Source organism: Anopheles merus, chromosome 2R (assembly GCF_017562075.2).
Source record: "Anopheles merus strain MAF chromosome 2R, AmerM5.1, whole genome shotgun sequence".
In the NCBI taxonomy this organism is placed as follows: domain Eukaryota; kingdom Metazoa; phylum Arthropoda; class Insecta; order Diptera; family Culicidae; genus Anopheles; species Anopheles merus.
Window position 1 is genome coordinate 49520717 of NC_054082.1, and position 21671 is coordinate 49542387.

Genomic DNA, 21671 nt, shown 5'->3' on the forward strand with positions numbered 1-21671 from the left:
CGCCAACCTCGCAAACTATAAAACAAACATTGAAGATTGTTAATAAAAATAAAGATTACTACAAACACATCGTTTTCAGATAGTTTTTTCGGTCCATATGAATCATGTCATATCATTGCACCGCGGTGAACCAGTCCAAATATAAACCTTACGTCATGCAATGTCCCGGATGAATTGCAGATAACGAATGTTTCTCTTTCTACACTAAACTCAACAACAAGCGCCAGAGCGTTGCGTGTCAGCTATCGGATGAATGAAAACATGTGTAAATGTATTTTAATTAACTTAGCATAGCTTTTCCTCCGCGTGGTACATCTTGTTCGTCGCTATTAAATAGTTCTGTAGGCAATATGCTCTCCCCTACCGCTGCGCTCGTCCTCAAATACCCTACGCTTCAAGCCGATTGTTAGTTTCTGTTGACTGTTCCTTTGTGTCGCCCCCCCCAAATGCCCCAGAGAATCATATCCGTACGTAAATATATAACCGTCGTGGCCTTCCCTTCCACGTTCGTAGCGCTCCAGCTACAGTCTCTCGATCTACCCAATGTTTTTCAAACTCCCTGGTAGCCAGTCGATCCGTCGATTCAGCTCGCCGCACGGCTTTACGTCTGGTCGTCGGACATTTCGAGAAACTGGGTACAAACTTCCCGCGAGCATTCGCCCTTGCTGTTGTACACAAACTTGTAGTAATGCCCGTCCGCACATATCACTGAAATGGACAACGTAAATGTATATACAATACAGCCACAAACTCCCAGGTGCACAACACTCACCAATCACCGAATTGTTCTCAGATCCAAACGCGCATATGCAAGGTGGTCCTTGGGGGATGGAAAATTTGCAGAACGACCACTGGCTGGTGAAGTAGCGCGTCAGCAAGCTCGAGCCACCGCCACCACCACCGGACGAGCCGCCATCCCGGCCCCTGTTCGGCTCTTCCAGATTAAACACGTGGATTGTTCCGTGATCCGACGACACCACCACCGACGTCGACTGATGATTGAAGTTGATGCAATAAATTTTGGCCTGATTCGAGCCGCGTCGCAGCTCGGCCACCTTCGCACCGCTCCCGGTGTCGAAGATGCGTATCAGCGTGCCCCGATCGCTGGCCGTCGCCAACCGGGTGCCCTGCAGGTTCAGCGCAATGCAGCTGATGGCCGTCTCGTGCGCAATAATCTCGTGCGGCGCTTTCTCCGTGTTGGCCAGATCGACGATCTGCACGTGCCCGGTACGACGCCCCGGAAAGGCGAGCAGCGATTTGGTGCTGTTTGGGCAGAGCACACACAGGCCCTGTGGGTTTTTGGACGTTTCGAACACGTGCAGCTGGGTCGGCGTTTGCGTGAAGGCGTACACCTTGATGATGCCTTCCAGCACCACCACAATTCGGTCCCGCCGCAGCCGCACCCCCTTCACGGGGGCGTTAAAGTCGAGCGAGATTGCGGGCGCCTTCTTCAGATCGTCCCAGACGAGCACTTTGTTCGGCGGATAGAGTGGCCGCAAGCCACCCCCGACGAGGGCGAGATAGTTGCAGCGGAACAGCATCTCGACGTGGGCGACCCCACCATCGGTGAAAATTTGACGCTCCTTCTCCTTCAGCGGATCACTGTTGTACACGCGAAAGCCACTGTCGGTGGCGCAGGCGAAACAACCTGCGCGGGGATAGGTGGTAAATGTGGGGCAGCAAGAAGGAAAACCGATGTTCGATTGAGATTTGGTTGTGAAAAACTGTCCCCCTGCCGTGCTTTGCGCTCTTACCCTGATCCTGGTTGAACCCTGCGTACAGCAAACCATTGCCGTACGGATTGCATTCGGCCAGATTCATCTTGCAATTTGCACTACTTGGATGCACTTATGCTGACCGCGATTGATCGTTTCCCAGTCCCAAACACTCTATCGGCGCATTATTTACGTCATTACTCGCTCCCGAGGGATGTTTGTGATACGCGGGGTACAACCGTGGCCCTCCGGTGTTTGTCGCTTGATGCGTAAATTTTCAGCCCTTCGTGCGCTTGCTGCGTTTCTATTTATCTTTCACTATCCGCCCGCAACCTGCCAACGCAAACAATCAATTTCCACCCCCTTTCTTTGCTAATCTTCCTTTGCTTGCACACACAAAAAAAAGTCGGCCCGTTGTTATTCCTGGCTGCAAGCTAGCCGAAACGCTTGCCTGACACATCGACGAACGCTTGAGTGACATGATGTTTGGGTACGTTTTTCACCGGGCAAAGCGATACGTCAATTTCACACTTTTCACAGGGGTGGGATAATTTTTTAGTTTCAGCTAGGGGAAAATTAATTGTTAATTTGCACAGTACAGGAAAATACACACATTTAACCGTGACTTGAGCATCTTCAAAGATTGAAATGTTGAAGCTCATGGATTCTCGCAAATTCACGTGTAAACGATGCACTTCTATTTCTCCTTGACCACATTCAATGAAATCGCACATAAAATTAAAGTACAGGCGGTCCCCGAGATACACGGTACCTCTTATACGCGGATTCGGAGATACGCGGTTTTCCAAATTTGACAGTTCTTTGAGCAAATTGAACTGATTTGACACATCCATTGAGAAATACCAAAAAATTTCCGTATTGATCGAATGTGAAATACCATTTCAAAAGGTTTCTTCTTCTTCTTCTTCTTCTTCTTTTGGCTCAACAACCGTTGCCGGTCAAGGCCTGCCTGCACCACTTGTGGGTTTGGCTTTCAGTGACTTATTGATCCCCCCATAGTAGGATAGTCAGTCCTAGGTATGGCGGCACGGTCCATTTGGGGCTTGAACCCATGACGTGCATGTTGTTAAGTCGTACGAGTTGACGACTGTACTACGAGACCGGCTTAAAAAGGTTTAAAACTGTTCAATTCAGTAGAAACATATCAAATAATTAATTTGATGGCTAAAACCACCCCCTACTTGCAAAATTGCACGAAAATTAGTGATATTTTGGCTGGAAATTACGAGATTCGACTTACGCGGAAATTCGAAATACGCGGTATTTTGCGGCCGTTTTCGGTCCCCATTAACCGTGTATCTCGGGGACCGCCTGTATTCGACATACGACTTTTTCGACTAACGCCTTGCGTTGGGACTTTTTTTCGGTCCCAAATACAGTCGTATCTCGGGAGACACCTGTAACTCGTGATTGAATATTTATTTTGACTCAATGTCCGTGTTATACGCATATCCGGGTGAGGTCGAGTGCCGATGAGTCCGGATAAACGGCGTTTCACTCTAATTCTAAACAATGTTTTCAAATTAAATATATCAATTTTTCTAATTTGTTATCATTTCAGGCTAACTAAATGTGTATCAAATGTATACAATATTAAAATATTAAGCTCTTTCAACTACAGTAGAACGTCGATTATCCAGGCAGCTCGGGACTGGACGGTTGCCGGTTAATCGATTTTCACGGATAATGGTCCAAGAAGTGTCAAATTCAGATAAAAATTAAAAATTCAATAATGTTACCAAGTGTACCCTTAAATCTATCGATTAATCATTAGTATAATGTTTGTTTAATCAATAGTAATCGATATCAATTGTTCTTTAACAAAACTGAAGTAAAAAAATATCACTAGACACTAGACAGCTGCACAATAAATGTTTTTGCCAATCTGACCATCCCAGAACATGTTTGCCACGATTGACATACTGTCAAATTCATTTGCACGATTAAGCCGCCTTCTGGTTAATCCGTCCTGGGATAATCGACGTTCTACTGTACCCTTTCCTGTTGCGGGTTATTTTGTTGTGTGCACAACTGTCAAAGACACGCTTCTATGTGTTGGTGCGAGGAGCATGCATGATACAGCCTTGCTCCCGATGCTCGTTCGTTTATGTTTTCCCGCGCATCGTCCCTTGCTGGTGGCTTGCGGCACATTCCCTCCGAATTTACAATTATCTATCCGTGCTGCTGTGCTGGATGTGCGTTAAGCAGGCCCTCTGGCGTCGATAAGAATGCAGTTAAGCCTTCCCTGTGCTGCAGTGTCGTGCCGTTTTTAGCTTGATGCTTTAAATGCATATGCAACAACCCATATGCAGGCCTGTGAACAAGTCTGTGCTGTTTAATTTTTAAAATCTGTGTTTTATAAAGCGACCGAGATTGAGATAATTTGTGTGTGTTTTGTAATAAATTAAATACTAAACTCCTAAAACGAATCAGTTTCACTGAGGATACATTGACTCGCCAGACCCCACCGCACACAATGTCGAGCACAAGCGTGGATTTTAGTAGTAAAATAGACTTCCCTACCAGTTGGTACGAACCAACGCCGGAGGAGCTGGAGGAGGAGGCAAGAATGCTGCGATCAGCGCGCCAACTCCCGGAGCCGAACGAAGCTGCATCGGTATGTATAAGCGCTCCACACACAGAGCGTTTGGGGATGTGTTGGTGAACTAGCGCGCCGCTAAACGTCGCTGGCTTTCATTTCTCCGAACGTCTCGCTCGCTGTGTATTGCTGCACTCGGATGCATGAACGACCTGTTTCCACTTACCTTTTCTGCGCCGTTTTCCATTGTCAAAATAAACACAACAGAGCGCGACCGGCACGGAAAGCCAAAGTTTAGTCGGGGAAGCGGATGAGATGTCCATCCTGTACAAAGCAGCCAGCGGAGGACGACAAATCGAGATTGATATTCTAGGTAAGTGGCGATGATGATGGTGGTGTCCCTTCCTTTCATTCCCCATGGGTTACTGACGATCGCAACCCGCTTGCTTTGTCGTGCTGCTGGTGAGGCAATGCAAACACAATAGTGTGATGATGGAAGGCGAAGATTTGAGGTTATGGCGATTCGTTTAGCAAGTTATGCGTTTTTTACTGTATCGTGCATCTTTTACCCGCTCTCCTGGCGAACGGTCCTGGTGTGTGGTCCCGTGTCCCCTCTTCACAGATTCTGCCAATGTGACCAAGTTCGAAAAATTGGTCCAAAATGATCTCATAAAGTCACCGTTCAAGCGACGCCTTTCCGGTGGGTCGAGCAGCGAAGAAACGGACGACAGACGAGCCGTCTCGGCGATGGACCGCGACGTGGACGGGGATGGTGAGGCGGCCGGTGGTTCGCCGAGCAGCGGGACCAGAGCCGGGGGCGGTACCGGTGGCCAGTGGAAAAAGAGCAAGAAGCATGAAAACGATCACGGCAGCTGCTTGCGGTCGCGGCGCGAAAGTTCCAGCTCCGGTGCGTCTAGTCAAAACAGCCGCCGACAGATAGAGTACGAAACGGATGAGGCTGTACTGGCGCGTCGTCAAAAGCAGATCGATTACGGCAAAAACACCCTTGGCTACGAGACTTACATACAGCAAGTGCCGAGGTACGTGCGCTGAACGGATGGAAGAGGAGGAGGAGGAGGAGGAGGAGCGAAAGTGGTACAGGTTTTCATCATCATTCTATCTCTTCCCTTTTGCAGACATGCACGCACCAAAGAACATCCCGCGACGCCGCAAAAGCACCTGAAGTACAGCCGCCGTGCGTGGGACGGTCTTATAAAGGTTTGGCGTAAGAAGCTGCACTGCTTCGATCCGAACGGCGACAGCAGCACGTAAGTAGCACATAATAAGGCGGAGGTATTGCATTCCCCCTAATCGACCGTAATTCTATCTCCCTCTCGTATGCAGATTCGATGAAAACGCCTGAAACACTTGTGCCAGCGCACAGACCGACTGGGGGCGCGATATCTTGTAGAGGGAAATGGTTATGGAAAGGAGAGCATTGATTGTTCTGATGGAAAACAACGATACCACCGGGAGTGTTTGTTACGGTTCCATATTTATTACAATCCGCCCAACCCCACCGAGCGTGAGCGACCACCAGGGTAGGGATGACCTGTGAGGCCGAGAGTGCATGTACAAAATCGCTATCGGTTCTTTTTGTTTGTTTGCGTGCGCGTCTCCTCAAACCATTACACGTAGTTTTTTTTTTGTACACATTGAAGTGAATATTATTTACAAATAATTATGCAAAATACTTGCAATAAATATAGTCGTTTGTGCTATACCACTCGTCCCACACTGGGACACTGGGAAGAATGCAACTCTTTATTTGTATGTGTCATTAAATCTAAAAGGGACTACCGAAGGGAAATAATTATTTCGTTCGAATTGAGGTGTAAGGAAAACGGGACGTGGATCTCAATTGAAATTTCCCAACGTGTAGTTGGAGAGCTGTACATCCAAGGGTATAATCCGCGGACGGAAAATGTAAGACCACAGGGAAGATGAGGTACTTCCCACACAGGGAGAGATCGTGGTAGCTTTATTGCAACGGAAATGATTGTTCCGCTTTACTTCCGTTCGATCCATTTTGGGCCGATTCTCGTCGCTCTTGTAGCAGTTCCAGCAAACGGTCAAGCTTTTGCTCTTGACGAGCTGCCAGGTCCGCCAGTCGATTGTCGACAAAATGCTCAAGCTGTATAAATTTGGCGTCGATGTACTGTTTGATCCTGGTTTCGATATTCCCATTGGCAACAGAAAGCGCTTGGTTTGCCATACCCGGTAGCACCGACCCAGGAACGCCACTACCAGCCGATGATTGAACGTTGTTGTTTACAGCATGGATGTTATCGAGCATCGACGCGGCAGCAGCCGCCGGTTGGCCGTCGTTGTTCGTAGCCGGGGTGTGATTCGACGGCGTGGACGCTACAACCGATGACTGTGCGTTGCTATACGCAATGTCAATGTTGTCCAGCGGCATACTTCCTGCTGCTGCAGCTGCAATCGATGATAGTCTAGCGTTGTTGTTCTCAAAGTTCTGTTGCGCAGAAAGCATGGAGCCAAGTATCAAACGTTTGCTCCGTTCCGCACGCTCCGACAGGGTAGCCCCCTGCAGGCGCTGCTGCACAGCGTCCGGGTTAATAAGTTTGCTCTCCGCCATCATCATCCTCATCGCACGCAACGGGTCTGTATTGCGCATCAGGTACAGGTGCGTGGTGTACAGCGATACAGGTTCGCTCGGATCGTCCATAATGAACTTCACGTGCAGCTCACTGGTCTCCGTCTCGATGCTCAAGTCGTACCGATACACATGTCCATCCACTATCGTGTACAGCAGCTCCCCGTGCACGGTACGGTTGTATTCGCGCAACCGGCCATAGTAAACTTCTACGACAGGACATTCGGCGATGATCGAAACGCCCCGTACCAGGTACAATGGGGTTATGGTCAGGTGCATTTCGCACGGCTCTTGATCCTCACTGCCCGACAGAACCAGGCACTGGTCGTAGCGCAATAGATCGTCCAGCGTGCAACTAAAACGGGAGTAAAATGTAGCGTTCGGTGCGTTCCAGGCGTTGCCAACCAGGATTACTTACAACTCCGGTTCCGAGGAAGTGATTGTGTCCGCGGATGCATGGTTTTCGATCGACCCGTCGGCAGCGGCCCAATTAAAGCTTAAACGAAACATTTGCGTACCCATTGTGAGGCGAAAAAGTCCGCAAAACCTTTCCCCCTTTTGCTGTGCGGATCCGTACGAACTCGGGTTGTGTACCGGACCGTGCCCTGTCAGCTCACTCTGCACAAACATAAACAAATACAATACAAAACGTCAAACGCCGCGCGAAAAAGAGATGCAGCATGCGTGTGAAAAAAAGAAAGAGAAACCTAGTGTCAGCAAAAAATAAAAGCACGGGCCACCACAGAGTCGGCTGCTGCGGGGGATTCGTCTGCCTTTAATAGCATGCTTTGGAGTTAGTTTCGGTAAATTGGAGTCCGAATCGTACCGTTCCCAGGCCGGCCGCCCGGTCGCACAACAGTTGAGTGAAATTATGTAAGAGTGTGCCGCGAAAGTGGGAAAATATGTGTCGCATCGTGCTGGAGATGGCTACCTGCGGCTAGGTATACACCGACTTGTTGGTACGAGTTTCTAGCAGCGTTTTCCCAGGATGAACCTATACCGCACCGATAGCGGAACCGGTGTACTCGCGCAACGACAGGTTAGTGCTGTTCCAAAGCTCCAGCATCGCGAATTGTGTGCAGTTTGCTCGAACGCGGTCCCGTAAAGGCACCGATAGTTTTCGGGGTGGAAAAGCTTGAAAAGGGAACCATTCTGCTCCTGTCTGCATACACGCGTACACTAGATTGCGCACTCATACAGGTGTACCGGGAGGTCCTTCTCGTGTGCCCAGCGAGATGCGTTGCGTATCGCTCGCGTACGCGTGTGTAGTGGTGAGCGTAACGAGTGCACACTATTTGGCGTACGGAGAGTGTAGAGTTGTACACACAATCGTGCGTAACGAAGTGTAAATAGTATGTTTAAAATGCACATTTCACTTTGCACGGGCACGGGTTCAGTAGCGGGTCCGAGAGGAGTAGCGTGGTAGGAGGTGATCGTTGATTGCGGCTACAGCAACGGCAGCAGCATGCTGTGGTATTACAAACTGCTGGCCCGCCGTCCGCATCTGGTGCTGGTGGCAGTAGGCATCTTCTCCGTGGCCTGCATTGTCGTCGCCCTCTGCACCCGGAAGCTGCCCGACTTCGATGATCCAACACTGGTAAGCATCGGCAGAGCTCAGTGCTTGCTGCTGCTGGTTATTGTGATGTGAATGGTGCATTTCCTCCTTCCACCTATTGCAGGGCTTCGAGGCACGCGGTACTTCGATTGGCAAGCGCTGGACCGCGTGGCGCAATTTGCTGGAGGAAACAAGCCTGTCTGGGCGCTTGGTGGCGAATCCGAAGGAGCTAACACTCGGCATGAACAATCACTTCCCCCACCAAAGGCTGCCACCAGTTGCGGGAGACGGAAGTTTCCGCAAGCGCCGAAAGAACAAAGGGAAAAAGAAAACGCCGAACACTGTAGACGGCGAGGACACGGGCAAAGCGCACGGCAAGCTGAACAAAAACTTACGCATCTTGAAGGAGCTGTATCACAACCAAAGTGCGACCAACGGGGAGATCATTAGCTTCGAGGAGTATGACAACGAGACGATGCCACACCGTGGCGGACGGCAGGAGGTGTGGGAGTATGGCCGGAACCAGTCCTACTACACGGAGGAGGTGGGCAACAAAACGATGGAAAAGAAGCGGGCCAAGTGGGACACGCTGCGCCGGTTAAAACCGCCCCCGGAACCGATTGAGACGCACATACCTTCGGATGGGTTTTTCTGCGAATCGCCAAGTAAGTACACCGCGCTAAAACCCGGAGCGTTCCAGGGGTATGGCACCATTGATGTTTTTCCCCCGCTTACCACAGACAAAGAGTACGCACACCTGGTGGTGCAGCGGATCAACCACAACCTGAACGACAGTCTGTTCGAGCTCAATGCGTTCCTGGCGCTGTGTGAGCTCGAGCAGAGGATCTTTCGCGTGGATCACTACGGTGACATTTGCCAGCGGGAGCTCACGTCCGAGGAGTGTTGCCGCCCGTGGTCGATCGTAAACTACGTGACGTTTCTCTCCAACAAAACGTCCTGCTTCGAGCTGAACGAGGAGGACGTGGCGATGGTGAAGACGCTACTGTACGACTGCTTTTCGTACTATCAAACGATGAAGCTGAGCAACGACTGCACGCAGTCGAGCTGTTTTGCGCCGAGCGAGTGCAAGCAGCATAATGCCGTCTACAACATACTGCACTATCTGGCGAACGTGGATTTTATCCGGCAAAATGTAAGCATTAAAAATTGTCGTCCTTGAAGTGTTCATTTTTAGCTTTTTATTTGCTCTATTTGCAGGAGTCGGCCGAATTCCTCAACGCAACCATGATCTTTCTTCCGATCGCGAGAAGCATAAAATCGATGGAATTTTATCACAGCTTAAGCAAAGTGTAAGCCTTTTTCTACCGACCTTACCAGCAGGAGCCTTTTGAGAGCTTAAAACATATCTTTTGTTCCTCCTGTTCTGCAGCAATCTTGCCAACGATCTCGTCTCGGTAGTTGCCATGGATATGGGTCTGAAAAATGCGCTGTTTGACGAGTGTTTGCTGCGCGACGGTTGGCTGCTCGGCCTGGGCGGCATATTTGTCGTACTCTGCATGTGGCTGTACACCGGCTCACTGTTTGTCACGCTCATGACGGTGACAGCGGTTGCATTTTCACTAGGAATCGCTTACTTCATCTACTCCTTCATATTCGAGCTTACATTCTTTCCCTTCATGAACCTGCTAGCTGTCATCGTGGTGGTAGGTTAGTGTCGAAATTCATCCGTCCAAACCCTGTCGTTGAATGTTACAAAACATTTTTCGCCCTCTTCGTTCGCAGGCATTGGGGCAGACGATGCATTTATTTTCCTGAAAATATGGCAATGTACCATCGCCGAGCGGTTAAAGTGTGGTGGCGGAATTGTCATACCGATTGCTCCGTCCACCGCGTCCTGCAATTCAGAGGCCAGTGGGAGTGCTGCCCGCGGAGAATCGGATACGTTGGTGGAGATCATGGGCAGCACGCTGCGGCACGCGGCACTATCCATGCTGGTAACCTCTCTGACGACGGCGGCCGCGTTTTATGCGTCCTACGTTAGCTCCATCACGGCTGTTAGGTGTTTTGGGTAAGCGGGCTGTTATTTTGAATTTCGAATGCCATTGTCGCAGTTGTTCACACGTGCAAATGTTTTAGTATTTTCTCCGGTACGGCCGTTATGGCAAACTACTTCCTAATGGTCACGTGGCTGCCCGCTGCCGTATCGATCGCAGAACGACTGTCTTGCCTAATGCTGCTGAAACCGTTTGGTCGCGTCTCCCACCGGTGCACGATCCCTTTCATATCGATAGCGCAGCTAAGCAGGCGTGTTGAGGAAACCATTATCGATCTGATAGTCAATCTGCCCTGGCTGTGGGTCACCCTGCTCGGTATGTGTGTTTGGGGTGGTGACAACGCGTAACGCAAGAATGCAAAACTAAAAGGCACTCCGTTCATTCTGTTTCAGGTACGGTCGGGATTATGAGCGGAGTGTTGGTACTACACTGGCCGAAGCTTCGGCTGCCGGACTCTCCAGACTTTAAGCTATTCATCAGCAATCACCCGTTCGAGCGGTATGACAGTGAGTACCGGGATATGTTTTGGTTTGAGAAGATGTACTCTGTAAGTACGGTTTAAGCGGGTGCAGTTGGCTCGGGAAGGTTGAACAGTGATGTAATAAACGCTCTGCTTGACATTTTGTAGGCGACCGAATCGTTTAAAATCCCGCTACGCTTCGTCTGGGGCGTGCAGCCCGTCGATCGGGGCGATTTGCTCGATCCGGAGCAGCGGGGCGCGCTGTACTTTGACGAATCGTTCAACATGAGCGCACCGGAATCGCAACAGTGGCTGCTCCAGTTCTGCCGACGGATAAAGAACCAAACGTTCTACAGCGAGAGCAAAGGGTTGCTGGTGCCGAACTGCTTCATCGAAAACTTCATCGAGTGGATGCGGCGCCGCTGCAACGACACCATGGGCGAAATCGACCGAACGCCCTGCTGTGAGGTGTCGCCCTTTCCCTTCACGCCCGACATTTTCGACCAGTGCTTGCCGGAATCGATACTGTCCCTGTACGAGACGCCGAGGCAATTCTTTGTGCCGGGCGTTGCGGGACCAAAGTTTGCCCGCAGCTCGTTTCTTGTGGCGGGTGAACCGCTCGAGCGGATCTCACCCAAACCGAACGACACGGTGGTGAAGGCGGTCGTGATTGAGTTCGAAAGTACGCAGATATTTACGATGTCCTACACCGAGATTGATGCGTTCGTGCGCACAGTGGAGCGCTGGCTGGCGGAGCAGCTGCGCGACGCACCACCGACGATGGCCAACGCGTGGTTTACCAGTGAGCTGGAATTTTTCGACCTGCAGGACACACTGTCGACCGGCACGATGGTGGCAATCGCGATGGCGATGGCAGTGGCCCTGCTGGTGCTGATGCTCGTGACGCTCAATGTGCTGATCAGTCTGTACGCGATCGTAACGGTGACGCTTACGATCCTCACCACCGTGGCGGTACTGGTGCTGCTGGGCTGGAAGCTAAACGTGCTAGAGAGCGTGGCCGTCAGTACGGCGATCGGGCTGGCCGTCGACTTTAGCCTGCACTACGGCGTGCACTACCGGCTGTCGACCGAGCCGGACCGCCGCTCGTCGACACGATTTTCCCTGCAGCGCATGCTCGGCCCAACGGCAATGGCCGCCATCACAACCGGTATTGCCGGTGCGCTGATGCTGCCCTCCAGCGTGCTGGCGTACATACAGATCGGGGTGTTTCTCGTGATCGTCATGTCGATCAGCTGGCTGTACGCGACCTTTTTCCTGATGAGCCTGTTGCGGCTGATCGGACCGCAGTACGGGTTCGGCCAGTTTCGCTATCCCAAGCTGCGGTCGGGGTTGCGCAGCAGCGATGGTTGCAAGGCGACCGCCCAGCTCGACACGGCCGGAGCGCGACTGGGCCACCATCACTCGTTTCACATGTCGCACCATCACCAGGGCGGCGTCGTGACCGAACAGCTCCTGTCCAACTCGAGCTCGACGGCCGGCGATCTGGTCGGGTCGGAATCGCACGAGCTCGACTCGCTGACGTCGAACTCGATCATCAAGCCGATCAACCTGGACATTGCGAGACCGATCAACTTCGATCGCGCGTTCAAGAAAAAGTATTCACTGCCCCGCGAGCAGAGTCCTTCCACGGCCAGTGCCATAACGATGGTGCTGCCGGATGACGTAGATTTGAGGGGTGGCCAGTAGGGAGCACTGTAGCCGATGCTGCTGACTAGCAGCGGGACAATTTCCGGAACACCGGGAAGCTACAGTTACAGTTTTTAACCAGTACTTAAGCAGATGTGTAATAGAGTTTTATCTAGGGATTAACAGCAATAGGAGCTTGCACATTGTCAAATGCGTAGTTGAGTGGTGGATTGGTGTATCTGTGTTTTGTTTTACCCTTTATTGAGCTTCCATACAACCAGTCGTTTTCCCGTGCCAAATAGCATTTATGGATATGGAACTTAGTACTTAGTAGTTGGTAGCAGTTGATAGAATTAAACACGTTTACACCCCTGCGCGTTTGCATGAGGACTTCAGGGGTTCAGCTTAATGGATGTTTTTAAATGGCCGTTGCTTGTGCCGAAACGGATCTTAACGTAGAGGAATAGTTTTTAACAATAACCGCTGTCTTTTGGCAGCCCGTCATGCTCACAATCTGACACCGCCAGCCGTCTGGTAGCAATTAGCAATCGCGCAAACCGATCTCAGGTGAGCGACCAAGTCAACCGGGGACAGAGGACGCCACGACACTTTCTTTGGTCTGCATACCGCCATCAACCATTACGATGGTAGGGGAAGCTCCAGAGGTGGGGGTAGCAGGTATTTTAAGTGTAGAAAATTATTACAACCACACAATGGTTGATTTCTCTAGGAGTGGCCCCCCGAGTCGATCGGCGGCCCCAATCTTACTGTGTACAGGCACGGATGCAACGAACGGAAGAAAGATGCGTTACAAAAGCTAGGAGATACATATGTATGTTGTGAAACAATTAGTGGAACCACTTTGTGATACATATATGAATTATATTTACAGATACATATTACTATTCGATGATTGTTGGGAAAAAACACAGGTTATACAGGCGAATTGCAAATTAGAAAGCAACGAGGCAAGGGAGAGGTGTAAATTACAAATTTGGAAATCATGTAACGAGAGCGAGAGTGTGTGTGTGTGTGTGTGTGAGAGAGAGAGAGAGAGAGAGAGAGAGAGAGAGAGAGAGAGAGAGAGAGAGAGAGAGCGTACAAAGACAAAAAAACACAGACTACAATATTTCGGACCGTTGAAATGAGTGAGGAATTTAAACACACCCCTTAATTCATGTCTCCTAAAGGGGCGAAAATCAACAGCAGCGGCAGTTGTTCTAGGAGTTACAGGTGGAAGACAACGATGAGCCAGAGTAAATAAGGAGAGTAGTAGTGTATAGTGTGAAATAAATATTAATCATCGGTTCTACGGTGTCACATGTGAAGCGCGACTGATTTCGGACTGTACGGTCTTTCTCGATTTCTGGCGGCAACGCATCCGAACGCTTTCGTAGGGTGAAGGGGAAGTGCCACACAACAAAGCGGAGTATAATGCTAGATTGTGCCCGACATACAGTTCGTTTTTAGCAGAATGACCGATTGATTTGACCGATTTATTGTGTTAATAATGGAGAGGGAGTGGCAGCAGACAGTGGTGGCTCGAGCTGGGACGAGGGGCAGGCTGAGCGTACCCTGCATACACAGCTGTGCCCACCGCACCGTCGTTTGGCGTTTGGCTTTTTGTGGAGGGAAGGCTACAATCAATCCTTATTTGTATATTTGTGTGTTTTGTATTTATGTATATAATATATATAACTATATGTATATATTTCTTCATTCTCCTTAACACCTACCTATGACAATTTTTGCACTTACGGTCTAAGAGAAATAAGAAGGATTGCGGGAAGGAGGGGTGAAGAACTTGACACATAATAATCGGGGCTAAAATCGCAAACTGTCCTCCGTCCTTAAAACAACAGTAAACCATACAAATTAAAAAAAGGGTCACGAAAAAGGGAGCTGGAGGGGGGTGGGGGCGAAAAATCGACAGCGTATCCGTAACCTAGGCTTTTTTTCACAATCATCCTGCTATATTTAAAATCTGCCCCCTTCCCTGCCTGCAAGTGAAATTGTATTTGCAAAATCCTGCACCCACCCACACCCGCTCGTGTAGGAGGGGGAGAGGGAAAGGGGGAGTTGTAAGAACGGCACCGGTTTTCCATTCCACTACGCTTTACTTAAATTTTATGTATCGTGTGTACGCGAGAACCAATGGGGAATGGTGGTGGCGGGGTTTTGCGGGAGAATGACACAGGAAGGGAGTGGGGTGGGAGGGGAGGAGGAGGGTGACATATATACGTGTGTACTTATGCAAATAAAACGAACAAATGTTACATAATAATAGCGCAATGTGCTCTCACCCCTGGCCACCATCGATCAAGACCAGTTTTGTCAAAAGAAAAAGCTAACAACCCCCGTTACCATTCGATTCTAGCCCTCTCTCTCTCTCTCTCTCTCTCTCTCTCTCTCTCTCTCTCTCTCTCTCTCTTCTCTCTCTCTCTCTCTCTCTCTCTCTCTCTCTTACTCTCGCTTTCTGTCTCTCAGACCCTATTGCTAGTGCGCGGGTTATTTTTTTACAATTTTTTTCACCATCATCTACCGCCAATCGTTCGGTAGCTACCGGTTCGTAGCATCCATTGATGCGCACTGTGATACTCTAGTTGCTGCTAGCTCTAGCTTAAGTCCACCTTCCGGTAGGATCTCGCTCGCTGCGATCATCCATCACCGCGGGGGAGCACCATTTCAACAGTGTTGTGGCCGTAAAAATGTACTCTCCCTTCAACGCGGGGCGGCGTTCAGTAAAGCGCGCCCCACGGTGTTCGCGTGTGGTCGGGTGATGGGGATTGGGGCATTAGAAAATGGATGTTGCGGTGGTGGTGGTGAATGGCGTGACGGACGCTCGAGCAGCTCGTCTTCGTCCCCTCGTCGGGTGTACGGAGGTTTACTCGCTGCTCGGATGCAGCACCACGTGCGGGCGAATGATTTCCTCTATATCCATGGACATGGTCGTATCGTCCTTGCCGACCACTTCGTCCCCAACACCGACCTCATGCGTATGATGCGGATGGTGATGGTGGTGATGATGGTGGTGCTGCTGTTGATGGTGCTGCGCGGACGAGCCCTGCGGATCCGCCGCCGAGGAGGCCGATCCACCGGGCGTGCTGGTGGTGGTGTTGGTGGTGGTGATTAACTCGCTGCCACTGTTGCTGCTCTGCTGCACGAAATCCATCTCCGAGGTAAGGTCTAGGGTGGCGGCCGACGCCGTCGAGGTGCTGCTGTTGTTGACCGAAGCGTTCGCACCGGTTGTGGTGATGGCCACGACGGTGGCCCCACCGCCCAGCGTTATCGTTTCGCCGGTGATCGTGCCGGCTGGTCCTCCGCTCGTGGTGGCGGCCATTTTGTGCATCTCGCCCAGCTCCTCCCCGTCCGATTGCATGATGAGGCTCTGGTCGGACGTGTTGCCGTTGGTCGGCTTGTTCGAGATGATCCGGTCACGCAGCGACGGCTCGTGGTTGTGGGGCGAACCGACCTCCCGCACCTTCTGGTAGTCCTCGGTGATGTGCAGTATCGCCTGGCAGCCCTTGCGCCCGTTCCACGCACACTTCCACGCCGCGATGCCGTTGCGTATCTTCTGCTGCGTCCGGAAGCGGTAGCCGTTGTAGATGAGGAACGTCTGGTAGCCGTCCTTCGTGACGAGCTGGTAGTGGTTGCGCTTGAACGTCGTCACGTCCGTAAGCCAACCGTCGCCGACGAGGATGTCGTTCGAGACCTTGCGCTTGGACGGTTGGTCGCGCGCCTTCTTCTTCTTCGACGAGGACGACGAGGTCGACGAAGCTTTGCCTGCTGCACCGGCACCACCGCGCCCCGAACTGTTGGCTACGACGGGCGTGCCGGGCGTTGCTAAAATGGCGGGCGTACCGTCCGACGTCACCACGATGGTGTCCTCCTCGTGCTGCTGGTGGTGGTGATGCTGCTGCTGCTGTTGCTGCTGTTGCTGCTGCTGCTGCTCCTGCGCGTGATGCGGATGGTGGTGAGACTGTGGCTGCTGATGCGGTACCTGCTGCTGGTGCGGCTGCTGCTGCTTGATCGGTGGCGTCTCGGGCGGATTTTCCGGCACGGACACGGGCAGCCCGTGATTGTGCTGCCCAATCTCCGCCACCACCTGTATGTTATCGTCCACCTCGATCGCAGCCGGACACTGGATGTCACTGCCGGATGCCACGCACAGCCAAATGCCGAGCTGGGACGGAGAGGCGGTAAACAGCTGCTTCTTGAACTCGATAATGTTGCCGTTCAGCGGTGGGCCACCGTCGATCGAGATGCGCTGATCGAGCCCGACGTGCGGTTCATCGATACCGCCCGCTCCCAGGTCGGAGCCGCCGCCCGTCCCGGTCGCTCCGTTCGAGGCGCTACTGTTGGTTGCATCCGGCTGCATGCTGACCACGTTGTAGATCGCCGTCGCATGGTCCACCGATTTGCGCTTCTCGCGCAGCAGCAGATCGTTCTCCTTCACCTTCTCCTTGTACTCGAAAAAGTCCTCCACCGTGGTTACGCATTTGCCACAGATGTACGAGTTCAGGTCCTCGTCGAAGCTTATCTGAAAGTGCGCGGAGTGCAAGTGGAAACAATCAAACAAACAGACATCACGCAAAGGCAGCACAAATCGTGCGCCCGCCAAGCTACTTACCGCTACGTTTACCAGCTCGAGTATTTTCAGCAGCAGAGATTCATTGTCGTTTCCTGCGCCCGGGAAGAGTTCGTACAGATCGCAGGCCTGTGAAAAGCACAACCGACAGAAGGGAAGCTCCGTTTGAATCTGTGTCTGTATCGTGTCCATCTCCATCTCGGCAATCGCGCGGCCGGCGCTATCGCTGGACAGTGCAAGGGTGATATTCGGGGACAAACTAGCTGCAGCAGCTAGCAAACGGCCGTACTAATGCTCCCTCGGTCTCCGCCAGCTGTCCTTTTCCACTGTCCTGTTGACACTGAGAGGACGGGCTACTGCTGCGGTCGGATGCGGACCACTGCACCACAACCGTGCGTCCCCGTCGGTCGGGGAATATTAGCAAAAGCCTTCCGGATGGAACTGCTCCGTGTTCCAGTTTACACGGAGCGTCGTGCCCGAGTTGTGATTCCTTTTTTTTTTTTGTTATTACTGTGAAGCAGTGTTGTTGCAGTATTTACACGACGGAATCCAACCAACAACCAACAACAAAATAGACAGGCAACCTTACGACGGCTTTTGACGGATCGTTGATGGAATGAGTAGGCTGCGATCGCTCTGTCCTTGTCTTCTCGCTATGCTGGTCCGCTTCAGCACACGCTCGCGTCCCTGTGTTGCGCTCTCGCTCACGCACCCGTTGCAGAGATTTGCGCTGCTTTCCTTCTCACTCTCTCTTTCGCTTTTTTGTGTGTTGGATGCCCTCGCTGCTGCTGCAAAGAAGCGCTTTCGCTTTTTCCATACGTTCGTAGCCGCCTGCTCTTTCCCGCGGTCTCCAACCGACGCTTACTGTGGTGTGTTGTTTTCCTTGCTGCGGCCGTTCCTCATGTCGTTCTTGCGACACTTTCCTTCCTTTCCAGCAAAGCGCTGGGCTGCACGCGATGGAGGGCGGCTCGGGGCGATGGTGCTTTCACACGGTCGTCACTGTACGCCGGAGGGGTAGGTGGAGGGAGAGGTGAAAGGAGACAGAGAGCAGACGATTAGACAAAACAGACGGAACAAGAAGAAAACCAAAACAACCCATTTCCCGCAAAAGGAACTGTCACAGCGAAAGGGATGACGATGACGACGATGATGAGGATGGGTGATGACGATCGCAGCGCAAACACCGAGCACATACCACACGCTGCTAGTCTATTCTGCCGCGGAGCAGTGGGTGGGTTTTCGTGTGAGGGAAAACTTGCGCACCCGATTGCCACGCGTAAATTTGTTTGACAATAAACCCCCCCACGATACACCTCGTTCAGTGAAGCGTCCGAAACAAGCGGTCGAACCAGTGGCTGCCCCGCATTTCTAAACAGACCTCCAATTACGCACGAAACAGGAGAAGTGATTGCAGCACCAGCGAAATGGTATACCGCATTACGAACTACGCGATCGTCAACTGCTTCCACACACTGCCGTTTTGCACCGTCTCCCCCGTCGGGGACTCGATGAAGGAGGGGAAGGGAAGGAGGGTGAAATGGTTGACGGGTGGGTCAAACAAAGTGCATTTACGATCGACCTACAACATTCGCTCGCCCCGTCAACACCGTACGAAACCACCCTGCAAAACGTCCAGAGCTATGATTGTGAAGTGTTACACCATTCATTCACCACAGTCCTGTGTCGAGAGAACTCACTGTTTTTTTTTAGGATGGGACGCGTCCCTTTGGGTCCCGCGGCTTCGATTGTTTTTGCAACCAACGCAACACTGGACACCTCCAGTCTATTGGCGTTCTATCGCGTTTTCGCTCGCGTACACACGCCGTATGTGATAGACACACGCACAAACACACACACACACACACACACACACACACACACACACACACACGCACAAATACACACACACGCGCACATACACAAACATGCGCGCACTTTGCAGCTAGACAGCACGGGCGCTACACTACACTGCTGCTGGCTGGCTCGCTGGCTGGTACTGCTTTGCTGGGGTCCTCCTCTACCGCCACCGTCTGGCCAACATTGAAGCCCCGTGTCTCGTTACCAAACTTACGCGAGGAATGGTCTGCATCCGAACGGCTGGCTTTTCACTACGGACGGGGCGTCGATTTCCGGTAGCTGCACCGACTGTGGCAATCGAACCCGTGCAGGGATTGGGGAAAATATGTATATATCATAAACAAAAATATGTCCAATCTCCCGTTGCGTGCCTCCTTGCACCCAGAGTCGAGATGAACTTTGCTTGTTGGCAACAAATAGCAGCCCGAGCCAGTATTGAATCAGGCCTCGTAAAAAGGCCTCGATTTTGACAGCGCGAAGGAACCCGTTGGGCAGGGCGAGGGTTTTTGACGCTCAAAAATAGGTGCATCTCGCTCACATTCTCTAGCCGTCCTTTACTCGCTTACAGTGCCCGTTTCGAGGTGAGCTTCTGTGTTCCCCTCTTCCACTTCACACCAAACACTTCGTCTGCCCTTGTCCATAAGCCTTTCGTTCTGTTGGTGACAATCTACGCGCATTAGATACCGAGGGGTGTATGTCTCGCTCGATTTGTCGTATCGTCTCTTTCGCGCACATGGACGCGTGACAAATGTATACACCTTGGTGGTGCGAAATGGAAGTGCTCAATTTGGTTGATTATTTTGAATAAAAATCATCAGAAAATGGGTGCATGTGTTATTTTATTAATAGCTGAAGGTTTTTAAATAACTATCCAACGCACGCCCGCAGCTAAGCGAGATGTGATCAGGCAAAACATCCGGCTACAGGTAAGTTTGTTATAAAAGCTTGATTTTAAGCATTAGATGAACACGGCGTGATCTTCTTCATCTTGAAGATTAACAAAATTAGATGCTGTGTCACAAGTGCGTCAAGTTGCAGTGGGTAATTTGGAAGGACATTCGGCCCAGGCATGTCTTCCTTCATCCTCATCTGTTCCTGATCTGCGATAGCTGCTACTCCACCTGCTCCAGCCCTCTAGCTTGCTGGGCGATCCTGTGCGTAGTGCCGTGCGGATGATCGTTCGCTCTCAAACACCTTCTTGGTGTGACACGTGGCCGCTGTTAAAAATGTACCGGTTATTGCATCCTATTGGCTTTACATAGCTCATCAAGATGATCTGGAAGATGCCTCGCTCGCATGAAATCGAAAGCATTGTGTTGCTGCCAGACACATGCCACTGTTAGCTCTATCGGGACGACCAATTCGTTGCGTAGTCAATAAGCTTCCGCTTCTGCCACATGGTAAAAAGTAACACGCCGTAATGATGGTTCGGCGTCGTCTGAACAGGTGATGTCTGAACAGGTCGATACGAACCTACCGGGAAAGAGCCATCCGTTAGCAACCAGGAGTAGTTCGGGTCAGCTGGTAAGGTGCAATCATTCGAGTCAATACGAACTCGTTGATTACGACTCTGACCTAGCGCACCTGCTGCACCCACGGGTCCGATTCGTTTCCGATTGACACGCAACTGTATCTGGGAAATGAATCGTATGTCCCACCATGTCCAGAGTGTTTCATACACAGAGACATGCAATGAGCTCGGTGAGTCAAGTGGGTGGTACAGCCAGGGGTGGAAGGAGGTATCCATGGACCAAGCAAACTGGTCTACGGTTGACACATTTCTTTCTTCCGTGTCAACACAGCGTGTTCAACTGAGAATGGGTCACCAAAGAAAAGGTAAAAAGTTGAAAAATTGTCTATGCTCTTTACTCTTGATCCCTTTCAGTGTTATTGTGCTTGTAATTTAAAATGAAAATTATAAAATAAACAATAAAATAAAAAAACTCTCTTAAAGTCACTTGCGGATAATGATAGATTTGAGAAAATTGAAATGAACTTGATGAAATTAGGTAGTTTTTGTCTGATAACTATACGGCTCGGAAAACGATGTTCCCTTTTGTATTGGAAGATCATATTTGAGTCCCACATATTTATATAGTATACATATTTGAGTCCCACCTACACCTACGCTTGTTTGATATAGCTTAGTAATCATCAATTGGCATGGCACGCGAATGGCCTCGTTAGAACTGGCATGAAATAAGTACATTAATGAAACCACCGTTAAAAGTTCAATACCGCCTCTACCATATTCCCTCAACGTCAAGATCACCCGCAAATAGAGACTGTACATAGAAAGCCACCACCGAATCAGCTGATGTAATAGCAGAACATGTACGAACAAATGAGACGACGGAGCGCAGATGCTAATATGGCATACACATGAAATGTAGGACCCCGAGGGGTCAATGAGGGGGGGGGGGGGAGGGAGGTGGTGGAGTGTATTTATTTGGCCATTTAATTTTGCCCACTAACACAATCGCACACCAGCGCGAACTTTTTGGCGGCCATCTTGAACCCTCAAAAACCATCGCAACGACTTACAAAAATAATCGACAGCGAGGGAAAATCGCACCGATTTGAAGCGTTGGCGAGCTCGCGAAAACCGGTTTTTGGCCTGCCGGTTGACAGCGCGAGTGAAGCATAATTGAATCAAG

At 50.9% G+C, this 21671-nt stretch overlaps 5 protein-coding genes across 12 annotated transcripts; 2 read left to right on the forward strand and 3 right to left on the reverse strand.

Annotated features, from left to right (window-relative positions):
* Positions 1-245: 245 nt before the first annotated feature.
* Positions 246-2164, reverse strand: LOC121603695 (WD repeat domain phosphoinositide-interacting protein 3). The gene is made up of 3 exons (XM_041932796.1): positions 1755-2164; positions 773-1648; positions 246-708 (listed from the first exon to the last, which is right to left on the reverse strand). The coding sequence occupies exons 1-3, from the start codon at positions 1819-1821 to the stop codon at positions 602-604; spliced, it is 1050 nt and encodes a 349-aa protein (XP_041788730.1). The 5' UTR covers positions 1822-2164; the 3' UTR covers positions 246-601.
* A 1677-nt stretch (positions 2165-3841) lies between these two features.
* Positions 3842-6035, forward strand: LOC121603503 (histone RNA hairpin-binding protein). Its single transcript, XM_041932320.1, has 5 exons — positions 3842-4353; positions 4543-4648; positions 4898-5315; positions 5412-5543; positions 5620-6035. Exons 1-5 carry the CDS (start codon positions 4213-4215, stop codon positions 5636-5638), a joined length of 816 nt encoding a protein of 271 aa, XP_041788254.1. The 5' UTR covers positions 3842-4212; the 3' UTR covers positions 5639-6035.
* A 184-nt stretch (positions 6036-6219) lies between these two features.
* On the reverse strand, positions 6220-7525 carry LOC121603502. The gene is made up of 2 exons (XM_041932319.1): positions 7311-7525; positions 6220-7247 (listed from the first exon to the last, which is right to left on the reverse strand). The coding sequence occupies exons 1-2, from the start codon at positions 7520-7522 to the stop codon at positions 6257-6259; spliced, it is 1203 nt and encodes a 400-aa protein (XP_041788253.1). The 5' UTR covers positions 7523-7525; the 3' UTR covers positions 6220-6256.
* Positions 7526-7595: 70 nt separating this feature from the next.
* LOC121603500 (protein dispatched) lies at positions 7596-13379 on the forward strand. 3 transcript variants are annotated; one of them, XM_041932310.1, is made up of 10 exons: positions 7596-7931; positions 8290-8489; positions 8572-9112; positions 9188-9600; positions 9666-9757; positions 9838-10115; positions 10191-10476; positions 10545-10777; positions 10855-11009; positions 11091-13379. In XM_041932310.1, the coding sequence occupies exons 2-10, from the start codon at positions 8358-8360 to the stop codon at positions 12627-12629; spliced, it is 3669 nt and encodes a 1222-aa protein (XP_041788244.1). In that variant the 5' UTR covers positions 7596-7931; positions 8290-8357; the 3' UTR covers positions 12630-13379. The 3 variants fall into 3 exon arrangements, with proteins under 3 accessions (XP_041788244.1, XP_041788245.1, XP_041788243.1); XM_041932311.1 differs by having other exon boundaries at positions 8293-8489; XM_041932309.1 differs by having other exon boundaries at positions 7596-8489.
* Positions 13380-13701: 322 nt separating this feature from the next.
* LOC121603501 (uncharacterized protein DDB_G0283357-like) lies at positions 13702-19708 on the reverse strand. Of its 6 annotated transcripts, none has more exons than XM_041932312.1 (3): positions 19229-19708; positions 17200-18156; positions 13702-17109 (listed from the first exon to the last, which is right to left on the reverse strand). In XM_041932312.1, the coding sequence occupies exons 2-3, from the start codon at positions 17353-17355 to the stop codon at positions 15454-15456; spliced, it is 1812 nt and encodes a 603-aa protein (XP_041788246.1). In that variant the 5' UTR covers positions 17356-18156; positions 19229-19708; the 3' UTR covers positions 13702-15453. The 6 variants fall into 6 exon arrangements, with proteins under 6 accessions (XP_041788246.1, XP_041788249.1, XP_041788247.1 ...); XM_041932315.1 differs by lacking the exon at positions 19229-19708 and adding an exon at positions 19077-19214; XM_041932313.1 differs by lacking the exon at positions 19229-19708 and adding an exon at positions 18855-19066.
* Between the last annotated feature and the right edge of the window lie 1963 nt (positions 19709-21671).

Excerpts from the sequence above, each read along its gene's own strand:
- LOC121603695 (XM_041932796.1), bottom strand. The coding sequence starts at position 1,821 with ATGAATCTGGCCGAATGCAATCCGTACGGCAATGGTTTGCTGTACGCA. Across the intron at positions 1,649-1,754 it reads AGGGTTCAACCAGGATCAGG|GTTGTTTCGCCTGCGCCACC; the intron begins GTAAGAGCGCAA and ends ATCCCCGCGCAG. Across the intron at positions 709-772 it reads TGAGAACAATTCGGTGATTG|TGATATGTGCGGACGGGCAT; the intron begins GTGAGTGTTGTG and ends TGTCCATTTCAG.
- LOC121603503 (XM_041932320.1), top strand. The coding sequence starts at position 4,213 with ATGTCGAGCACAAGCGTGGATTTTAGTAGTAAAATAGACTTCCCTACC. Across the intron at positions 4,354-4,542 it reads AGCCGAACGAAGCTGCATCG|AGCGCGACCGGCACGGAAAG; the intron begins GTATGTATAAGC and ends TAAACACAACAG. Across the intron at positions 5,316-5,411 it reads TACATACAGCAAGTGCCGAG|ACATGCACGCACCAAAGAAC; the intron begins GTACGTGCGCTG and ends TCCCTTTTGCAG.
- LOC121603502 (XM_041932319.1), bottom strand. The coding sequence starts at position 7,522 with ATGTTTGTGCAGAGTGAGCTGACAGGGCACGGTCCGGTACACAACCCG. Across the intron at positions 7,248-7,310 it reads ACTTCCTCGGAACCGGAGTT|TTGCACGCTGGACGATCTAT; the intron begins GTAAGTAATCCT and ends CTCCCGTTTTAG.
- LOC121603500 (XM_041932309.1), top strand. The coding sequence starts at position 8,358 with ATGCTGTGGTATTACAAACTGCTGGCCCGCCGTCCGCATCTGGTGCTG. Across the intron at positions 8,490-8,571 it reads ACTTCGATGATCCAACACTG|GGCTTCGAGGCACGCGGTAC; the intron begins GTAAGCATCGGC and ends CACCTATTGCAG. Across the intron at positions 9,601-9,665 it reads TGGATTTTATCCGGCAAAAT|GAGTCGGCCGAATTCCTCAA; the intron begins GTAAGCATTAAA and ends CTCTATTTGCAG.
- LOC121603501 (XM_041932312.1), bottom strand. The coding sequence starts at position 17,355 with ATGGAGATGGACACGATACAGACACAGATTCAAACGGAGCTTCCCTTC. Across the intron at positions 17,110-17,199 it reads TCGAGCTGGTAAACGTAGCG|ATAAGCTTCGACGAGGACCT; the intron begins GTAAGTAGCTTG and ends GCGCACTTTCAG.